Here is a 10937-nt window from a genome sequence, read left to right as displayed (position 1 = left end):
AATTATAATTGTTCTTAAATTTAATAATAAATATTTTAATCATATTTTTGTTTTATAATATTTTAAGATTGAAATAAATATATTTAATATGAAAAAACATTATTACACTTTTTTAATTAATTTTAATTATTAATGGAATAAAAATTGGAAACTTAAAGTCATCAAAAGTCAGCTGTTAGGTTGGAATAAATAGGTGTTCGGGAACGTTGGAGTGAGATTAACGGAGTTAAAAAATAAAATTCAACAATTGGATGAGCAAGAACGTGAGGGTCAGGCCGTCAGGGGTCATATGAGTTAGCAATCGAGAGAAAGGAAACCAAATGTGCACTAGAAGAGCTAGTGTGTCGAAGAAATCAGATAGATTACCAAATGTGCACTTATGATAATGTGGACTGAGGTTTTTGGATTATGTTCTATTGAAAAAAGGGTTTGGAGAGAGATGAAGAAAGTTGATTCGGGGTTGTGTTTCTACTATCTCATTTTCAATTCTTACTAATGGTAGGCCTAGAGGTATATTTAACGGTGAGAAAAAACTTACACAAGGTGATCCACTCTCACTTTTCTTGTTTAATTTGATTGTAGACGTGCTGGGCATATTGATTGATAAGGCCAAGGAAATGAACCTCATTCGAGGTTTGCAAATGGGTAAAGAGCTAGTAGAGATGTCACACATTCAGTTTGTGGATGATATTTTGTTCTTTGTCAACAATGAGAGTCATTTGAGGTTTTTAGTAGAGATCTTAAACTCATTTTGTCAAATGTCAGGTTTGAAGATCAATATGGAAAAAAGTTCCCTGCTAGGCCTTAATTGTGTGGAGGAGAAGAGGAAGAGTTAACTCGAGATATTGGATGTGGGAAGGATCTTTTGGGAGGATAGATCGTTGGGGGATGCTTCTTTTAAGGATCTTTACCCTATTTTATTCTGGCTATCGTCGGTTCACAATAAGCCCATTTCTCATTTTGTTCAGTTGGATGATTTTTTATCCTCTTCTTCTTTATCTTGCGACTTGCACTTGCGGAGGGATATGAGGGATGAGGAAGTGAATGAGTTGAGTTCATTGTTAGGATCTTTAGAGATGGTCAAATTGGTTGAGGAGATTGATGATATCAGGGTTTGGGAAGGGGATCCTTCATGTGTTTTTTCAATCATGTCCTTCTACGGGTCTTTCTTTCCAATAAGTGGTTTTTTTTTCTCTTTCATGTCATTTGGAAAACGCCGATCCCACCAATGGTTAAGTATTCTCGTGGACCACGGTGCTAGGTAAGTTGCCCACATGTGAGATGATGCAAAAGAAATAGCCTTCGTGTGCTCTGTGTTCTAATTGGTGTGTGCTGTGCCGGAATGAGGGGGATAATCATGATCATTTACTTGTTTATTGTTCTTTCACGATATGTCTTCGGTTTAGAGCTTTGGAGGAGATGAGTTTAGTTTGGGTAGCTCCATGATCTTCGCACGAACTTTATGCTGTAGATCTTTGTCGTGATATCGGTAGGAGGGGTAAAATTTTTTGGACAGTAATAAGTCATTGTATTCACTAGTCATTTTGGTTGGAGCGGAATAGACGGATTTTTGACAACTCAGAAGAGTTTTGAAAAATGTCGGGGCAAAACTAAGAATCGGGTTTCTAGCTGGATTGAGAAACATGTAAAGTTTAAGAACTACTCGATTCAGATTTAGTGAAAAATTGGAGTTATGTATGTTGTTGATTTGAGCAGGGTATTTGTCTTTCTTCTTTCTTTTTGCGCGGATCACCTGTCCGTTATATGTTACTATTGATCTCATTTAATGAATATAACATAGTTTCCCATCAAAAAATAAAAATAAAAAAACAATAGGCAAACTATAAATTTAGTGTCAATCATTATTACATGACTCTTACCGCTTATTCTATGAAACTAAACATTATATTATTCATGATGTTCAAAGGAAAATTTTTCATCCATTTTTTAATCATACTCTCAAACTCTCAATCTCAATTTCGTCAATCAAACAAAGCTTATTATTATTTGTCCATCGCAATTAATCCTATTCAATCACTAGAATAATCACAACATAATTAATTTGTACACAATCCTATCCTCAAAATAAACACAACCTCAGGAGATTATAAATTCTTTTTGTTATTACTGCAAGTATTAAAATGTTGTGCTGCCTGGGTACAAGCAGCAAAGGGTAAATCTATTGTTTTCTATTTGATTGCGCCTGCTTGTTTGCTGCAAACTTCCTTGGATGGATGATAATTTGTTAAATTGCATGAACAAATGGCATAGTTTCTCTTATTTTACATATTTAGAGACGATGATATGTTTCTTAGATTTCTATTACGGTGATGAATATTTCTTACGCGTTGTAATTTATATATGCTATGAAAATAAAGCAATTAATGCCGGTAAACTCATAGTAATTAAAGCACAATCTCGTTAAAGTGCTCAAATGTCCCATAGCTTTAAGAGCAAAGAAAAGTGCACGCTATACATACATAAATCACAACAAAAAATTAAAATGAAATCAAAATTATTTTAAAATTTGAAACATGAAATATCAAATATTGAAATCATCAATATCTTTGTCTTCCAAATCTACATCACCATTTCTTCACGCACTGGCAGAGGCAACACAAGGGTAGAGGGGAGGGAAGAGAAAATTTTGTTAGGGGTTGACCAGTTTTTTTTTAAAAATAATAAACAGAGGAGAAAACCTCTGCCAGAAATTAACAAAAAAGCTTGCCTTCTCTTCGAAGCACACGATTCACTGAAGTGGTGCGCTTTTGCTCGCACTTCATGCGCTTTAGACAACTCTGTGTAAACCGAATGTTAAAGATATAAAAAGACCAAATAAATCATGATCTGGATTCTTGAACTTGGAGAGGTTTGGAATATCTAAAGTTTCGAGTTATGTAACCTCTTGTCAAATCCATGTTATTGTATTACTCCTTTTGCAATGACGGTGCCATGTACGAGAGGCGAATCGGTTAAATTTGTCCCTCTTGTTCTACTTCTATTTTAGAAACATAAAAGTGATCTGAGATCCTCTTAACAAACATGTGCTGGAATAGAAGAACATGGAAAAAAATATTGAGGACCAAATCTCACAAAAAAATGGAAGCACGAATGTTTTGGGTATGGCTGTTGTTGGAAGGGAAGAACATGTCAAAAAATACCGAGGACAAAATCTTACAAACACTGGAAGCATTTGAAAAAATTTGAAAGAACCTTTTGACTGTGATGGAATTTATATGTTCAGAATGTGTATTAAAGAAAACATTAAATCATAATCAATAGTGTATCTTGCAGAAAGTCATTGGACTGATTAAAATATATGAAAGATTTTGACTTATATGGTCACAGAAATTTGCTTCACCGAAATTTCTATTATTGTAAATAAACCTTTCTTGGTTGGGATCAGTCACTATTTCTATACGAAGCATTCCTAACCTTATTCTATTTGTCGTCGTGAGTGGATTAGATTTCCCTGCACTCATTGCTATGCTAGCTTTCATTAAATTAAAAAATTGCTGTATGATTATATCTTTTTTAGTAAAATTTCAATCCTAAACGTAGGTCATCTTAAAAAATGATCAATTTTGTAAAAAAAGGGTCTATTGTGTGACTATAGTGATATGTTTTAGTCAAGATGGTAGTACAGTTAATGATTTTGACCTATGTTCTACAGGTGTGTTCGTAGGTCATCTTAAAAAATGATCAATTTTGTAAAAAAGGGTCTATTATGTGACTATAGTAATAGGTTTTAGTCAAGATGGTAATACAGTTAATGATTTTGACCTATGTGCTACAGGTGTTTCTTTTTCCCTTTGTAGTGTTATGGACCATCTAGAAATCAATAGCTGCTCAAACTCCTTGTTCTACAGAATCGGAATATCCAGTCTAGTCCATAAAAAAGTAACATATGCTTAAGGTAGCGATTACGGAAATGGAAGCTTCTGAAAAGTCATATAGAGATTTCATATGTTGTCTTTGGGAAACAAATTATATCTCTTGAGATGTTATTGAAGATCCATAGTTGGATAATTACAACCAAATCAAGACGTCTTCAATCGATAGAATGAATAAAGAGAAGGTCATATGGAAGTCAATATCCATGCTTTAGTGTGTTTTTTTTAGTCAGAGCAAGCATCACATCCATTGTGTTAAAACACCAGTGGAATGTGCAAAGCGCACATCCTGTCACATTGAAAGAATTCTAAGAAAATCATGAAAGAAGGAATGAACTTTGTAGGATTGAGAAGTGCACGACTCTTTATTTTTTTTAATTCATCGTTCTCCAAAATTTAATATTTGTTTATATATCGATGATATTATCATTAAATAATGAGTCAATTGTCAAAGCCTGCTCGTGTACTTTATATTGAATTTCATTTTGAGCAGAAATGTTTGCTCAAAGTTGATTTGGTTTTTAAATTGTTAAGATTCTTGTGGTAAGTAATGACATTGACAATTCCGATTTCGAGTTCGACTGAGTTCATAAATGGTCCCGAGTATGTTTGTTTCTTAGATACCATTGGGTCCTTTAATTAAGCAGCCTTTTAAGAAGAGACGTCCTAGGGAAAAAAAGCCTTCTTTGTTCAAAGGAACGCAACATAATCTTAAAAATAAGCATGATTTATACGACGACTTTACATTGCATGGAATAAGATTTGTGTAAGTGCAAGAAGCCGTGCTAAGACATCTTTCAACCTTTTGTATCTGCAGTGCTGTCCAATTCCATGCGAACCTTATGCATTGAGGAAGAAGTTATAATTTCCATTTTTTTGGTGTTCTCAGGATATAGCTTCAAAAATCATGGCATTCTCTCAGCAGGGACCACGTACAGTTTGCATTCTATCTGCTAATGGCTCCATCAGCAATGTGACGCTTCGCCAACCAGCAATGTCTGGCGGCACAGTAACATATGAGGTGTGTGACATTTATTTTTTCTTGGTGTAACATATAATTGTACCAAAAAAATTGCGGTGTTAGATCAATGCGTTGTATTTTGGGGAAAAATAATATTTGGACAAATTTGGGTATTTTTGTATGAAAAATAGAAGATTGATATTTTTTAAATGATAATTTTTTTACTATATTAAGGTTTGTTGGATATGAAATTTTTGAATGGGTTTTTTTGGTAATTTTCCCAAAAATTTATTCTTCACCACTCGAGGGTCATGTGATGAGCCACAATGAACTGTGTTCTCTAACCACCACCGATAATTTGGACTTTCAAGGTCCATACATCGAGAGAACTTGCTAGGGTTTGGAAGTTTTTTGACAAAGAGTCCTAATTCTTCTAGGAGGCGACAATAATCAAAGGAATCTAGACTCAATACATCTAAGGGGATCACAATATAAAGAAAACTATCTGCCTTTACGCTGTAACTCATGGCCGCTAAAGAATGTGCCAGAGATTTCTTCATTCATGCGAAAACTCAAAACTTGATATTAAAAAACTACCTTAATCATTGTTTTAAGTTCTGCTGGTGCCCATTCTATTTTAGAGATTTTTCTTCCTTTATACTTGTATCTCAAGTGAATTATGTTGTGCGGATTCTGAATATTGATAAGCAACTCTTAGACATCAAGAAAAATTGAAGTGTGAGTTTTCTTGTCTACAATTAAAGTTCTAGTTCACCGTTGAAAAACAAATGTCGAAAAACAGAATGCTTCAATCATTTTCTCTGGTAGTGACCAGTGGTTGACTAAGTTGAGAAGAGTAAAGCAAACACAAGTCTTGTCTTGGCCAAAAATTGTTTTATTAATCTCATGAACTCTTTGAGATGAAATTTGTACCTTAATTTATTTCTCGTAATCCCAAAAATTGAATCATAATGAATTACTCATGTTCTTTACCATGATCAATTGTTGTCTTGGTCTGGGTAAAAGTGTTGTGCTGGGATTGAACTGTTCGGGAGAGGAAGTCGATGAAATGGCAATAACTTTTGGGTGCAAAAAAGAGAGGTGTCATATTAAGTATCTTGGGATACCTTTGGGAGGCAATCCCACAAAGATGGACTTCTGGAACCTGTGATATCTAAAATGTCCAAGATATTAGCAAGTTGGAAAAAGTCGTTCCTATCGAGGGGGGCCGACTTACTTTGATAAAGGCCGTGCTATGTGCGATGCCATCTTATTTCATGTCTTTTTTCAAAGTGCCAATTAAGGTTGCTAAAAGAATGGAAAAGCTGATGAGGGATTTTTTGTGGGATGGTGCAGATGGGGAGAAGCAGTGTCATGTTGTCGGATGAGAGTAGATGTGTAAACCGAAGACAGAGGAGGTTTGGGATTGGGGAATATATGTCTTAGGAATAAGGCTCTTCTTGGAAAATGGTGGTGGAGATGTTCAATAGAAAGGGGGTCGATGTGGAAAAAAGTTATTAAAGCATCTATGGTCTCCAGGATAACGGGTGGGACATGGGGTTGGCGGAGAAGGCGACATTCAGAAGTCCTTGGAAGTTTATCTCTCGTTTTTACCAGGCTTTTCATCAACTTATTAGGATGGTGCCAAAACAGGGCAATATCATTCGTTTTTGGGAGGATGTTTGGGAGGGGGGCCTCGTTTAAAATCAGATTTACGTTTTTGTTTCGAATTTGCATTTCAACCAACAAAACCTATCCGTCATTTCAAAGATGTCGTCAATAGCGGTGGCAGTTTTTCTATCATTTGGGATGTGAGGTTTAGAATAGATCTTAATGAGGTTGAGCTACGTGAGTTCACTATTCTGTTAGGAGTCTTAGAGAGTGTCAGACTGGAGATGGGTATTGAGGATTTTAGAGTTTGGTTGGGGGACCTTTCAGGGTTGTTCTGTGTATAACTCTTTCTTCCCCATTTGCAATTTCCCGTTATTCTACTTTTTTCATAATATCTGGAAAATACAAGTCCCACAAAAGATTAAGATTTTCTCGTGGATCGTGGCCTTGGGGAAGTTGCCCACGTGCGACTCGGTGCAAAGACGGTGGAAGGATTGTGTTTTAAGTCCGCAATGGTGTTGCTTATGTAGAAAGCAAGAGGAAAATCAAGATCATCTACTTCTGCATTGCTCATTTTCGAGAGGAATTTAGATGAAAGTTTTAAAAGACCTGCGCTTTCAATGGGCTTTTCCGAGGAAAGCTCAAGATCTTTTTGTATTGGACTCCGGGTGCCACATAGCGAAAAGATTCAGCAATTTCTGGTATATGATAATTCATTGCATATTTTGGTCCCTATGGTTGAAAAGAAATAACAGAATTTTTGAAGATGTGTCGGAATCCGTGGAACAAGTCTGGGAGAAAATAAAATTCAGAGTCGCAACTTTGACGACAAACTTGCCAGAGTACAATCATTTATGTATTTCAGATTTAGTGAGGGACTGGAAATTGGTGTGGTCGTGAGAATAGTGTGATGATGTCATAGCATTGTGCTTTAGCGACGTTTTCTTGTAACGTTGTTGCGGATTACTCATCCGCGTATATGGTGTAACCTTTAAATATTTTAATAAATTTAGTTTTCTATCAAAAAAAAAAATTGTTGTCTTGGTCTAAGAGACGATAGATTTATTGTTTAATTGCAATTTTTTTAGCTAAACAATTTTAGTGCAAAAATCTTGTAATGTGTTAGGATTTGGGGAGGATACTCCTATTTCACTACCTTTGCGGATGACTACAAGAGGTTTTGGTATGTATGTTTGGTGAAGTACAAGTTTGAGACCTTTGAAAATTGAAGGGGATAATTAGTTGGGAAGAAGTATTATGTCATTTATTTATGCCTAATGGATTAAGTAAATACTCAATCACGTTCTTTTCAGATTATCTTAAAAGTGAATGATATTATCTCAGTTTGACGCTCTAGTTGAATAAGGTTGTTGAGACTTGAGAGAAGGAAATGAACCCTGTGCTCTGATGAGTTTTATTGCACTCCCAGGCTCGTTTTGGGGGTTGTGTGTTTGAAACAGCTCGTTTGATGAATTCAGCACCTTTGGAAACACGAAAGTGTACTTCATATGAGAATGCTTTGGAAGCTATCCACTTATGAATATTTTAGTGTTTGGGGTAGTGTTACCTACGTGAAGTGGATAGTGGGAGAGACAAATAGATATTTGTGTTGCTTTATGGAATATTTGGAGTCTATTGGCTATTACTTATCTCATCTTCGGGGAAAAAAAGTGCTTGGTTCATGAAATGCCACATTATTGTAGAAATAAGTTTTATTCAATAGTTTTGGTAGTGCAATGGACTTCAAGAGGTTCAAGTCACTAACCACAACCACAATGATTGTTCCTACTAGCCAGTTGGGCATTTTGGTCCCGAGGAGATATGAAAGGGTTTTGAGACTGCGGTATGTTATGGTCTACCCCTTAAAATAGCCAGGATGAACTCAACCATCTATATGATCCTAAGACTTTCATGGAAGCATTATGGCTCAATATCGTGGATCCGAAATGGAAATTCATATACTCTTAACAAATAATGAACTTTGATAGATCCACATTAGGAAATTTTTCCAATTTGATACAAGTGGATCTGTTAGCGAAAGGTTGTAGCAGATGTAAGGGTTGCTAGATAAATATAGATTGGTAGCAGATGGTTATTTTAAAAGGTGGTGACTATGAGTAATTTACACTAGTTACAATGCTAGTCTCTTCAAAAGATTTTGCTAGTTATATTGGCATATGATAACTACGAGAAACGACAAACCGATGTGAAGACATGTTCCTTAATAATCAAGGTTCTAAAATTCACTAGACGCTAGTCGGATTCTAGATCAGCACTTAGGCCGTCTAAGCGGGGACTAGTTGGTTTCATGAGGACAAGTAATAAATCTGTTATTAATAAAGAACAAGAAATATGTTTAATATTTTAGTTATTGGATATCAGTGATTAGATCTATTTGTAAATTAATGAGCTTGTCTATTAATTGGTCTAGAATTAAAAAATTGATATATTTCTTTTTTCTCTTGCCCTAGTCGCCACTGATTGCTGCCATTCTCATTCATTCTCTCCTTCTCCTTCTTTTCTCTGTTTTCATCGTTCATCATGCCTAGAATCTCATCGGCTATATAAATTCCGGAAAGCTGTCACCGCCGAAATCTTCGCCGTTCTCTGTCAACTCGACCGGCGCAGTTGAAGCTACAGCCGGAGTCCTACTACCCTAAGGCTGCCTAGGCTGGCCGACTAGCACCCGCTGCCGCCTAGGCGCAATTTAGAACACTTGTTAATAATGATATCGATTGAGAGATGTACATGGAAGTTAATTTATAGTTTTTTATATTTGACAATAGAAGAATAAGATGAACATAATTATTTTTACTCACATCTAATCAACGGCAACAGGCCTTTGTCACACTAACTGGGGTCGGCTATATGGATCCTCCTTTCCCATTATGTTCTATCAAATCTTTTAATTAATTATCAGGTTTTGATGTTTTTTGACTCATTTAAGGCACATTCTCCCTGGCGGAAACCTATTCAGCTTCGTTGTGGTTTATTGTACATAAAACTCCAGTAGTTCTGGATCAAGCTGCCGAAATGCATTTTTATCGATCCAAAGTATCTTCAGTCATCCATTTGAGTCTTGATCCACTTGTACAGAAGTCATCTGAACCTCAACTATCACTTGCAATAAAATCTCGAAAGACCATTCCAAGAAGAGATGAAGTGGGTGGCTACTGGGTATTCTTCATAAAATAGACATTCTTAATCTTTCATCGTTGGTGTTCTGTACGAAGCTGCCAACCGATTTGTTTTGCTTTCTTTGGTTCCCGATAACATCTCAAGTTGAACTAAAGTTTTTCAATGTCAATTATCTTTTGTTTGCCCTTTTCATTTGTAGTGGTGAATATAGTTTCTTATAAAAAACCCAAAAGTGCAACTACTGTAAAGGGCTCAATGTAAAGATGGTGTAGTTTCTTTTCAGTTCATCTTGAGAGTGGTACACGACCATGCATAATGGTGCCTTCATCTGTTTGCAGGGTCGATTTGAGATAATCTCATTGTCAGGTTCTTTCCTGCTATCAGATACTTCTGGTAACCGCAATCGAACTGGTGGTCTGAGTGTGTCACTGGCTGGTTCAGACGGCAGGGTATTGGGTGGTGGAGTAGCAGGAATGCTCAAAGCTGCATCATCAGTTCAGGTAATGTTTGGACAGGTTTTTTCACATTAAAAATCTTATGATACCGTGTGATACCTTAAGATCTATTAGTATCAGACATTTAAGTTTCAAACTTTATTTAAATCCATAGTTTTATTTGTTTTATCTGGACCCAACTAGCTTGGGTCTGAGACTTATGCGACGATGACGATTTTGCACTTGTATTTATGTATCTGTATTCTTTTCCATCAAGACTTTTAGCCCTTATTTTACCAAAACAGTAAGAAATAGTCTTAGTTACTCTTATGTAACACGTCTCGAACTTATTCCATATTTATTATCAGACTATTTTCTTTAACAGGTTGTGGTAGGCAGTTTCATTGCAGATGGGAAGAAATCCAAGTCTGGATTGTCGTCTCCACCACAAGCACATATGGTCAATTTTGGCACGCCAGCAGCAGGGGTCAGCCCTGCTTCCCCCGGTGCTTCCAGCGAGTCGGCTGAGGAAAATGATGACAGTCCTCTAGATCGTGGCTCAGGACCTTTCGGTAATACTGGTCAACCAATGCAGAACGTGTCGATGTATTCTTCAATGGGTTGGCCAAACTCCATCAAAATGCACCCTAATTAACCTCACATATTCTGCAGCATGCATATGTGGATTTCGAGATTACATTTAGAGGTTGGTTGTAATTGCTAACAGAGTATAGGACGGATTTCCTACCCTAGATTGGATTTTCTTTAGATGCTTATTTCTTTTTCTTGTTCTTTAGTTTAGCCTTTGGTAGATGTGCTGGTTCTCTGACAGATTCAGACATGCTAACCTGTTTAATGCTATATATGGCATGTCCTAGCTATTATCATTCTTACTCGAAA

General features: G+C 36.2%; 1 protein-coding gene across 1 annotated transcript in view; it reads left to right on the top strand.

Moving 5' to 3' along the window:
• LOC140982789 (AT-hook motif nuclear-localized protein 10-like) overlaps positions 1-10937 on the top strand; it is a 15498-nt gene extending 4561 nt beyond the window's left edge. Inside the window, exons 3-5 of the mRNA XM_073449491.1 lie at positions 4783-4914; positions 9942-10103; positions 10423-10937. Coding sequence (XP_073305592.1) covers positions 4783-4914; positions 9942-10103; positions 10423-10692 — 564 coding nt within the window. The 3' untranslated portion in view covers positions 10693-10937. The remainder of the gene's footprint in view (positions 1-4782; positions 4915-9941; positions 10104-10422) is intronic.

Source organism: Primulina huaijiensis, chromosome 8 (assembly GCF_012295235.1).
Source record: "Primulina huaijiensis isolate GDHJ02 chromosome 8, ASM1229523v2, whole genome shotgun sequence".
NCBI lineage: Eukaryota > Viridiplantae > Streptophyta > Magnoliopsida > Lamiales > Gesneriaceae > Primulina > Primulina huaijiensis.
This window is presented reverse-complemented; position numbering and strand designations above follow the sequence as displayed.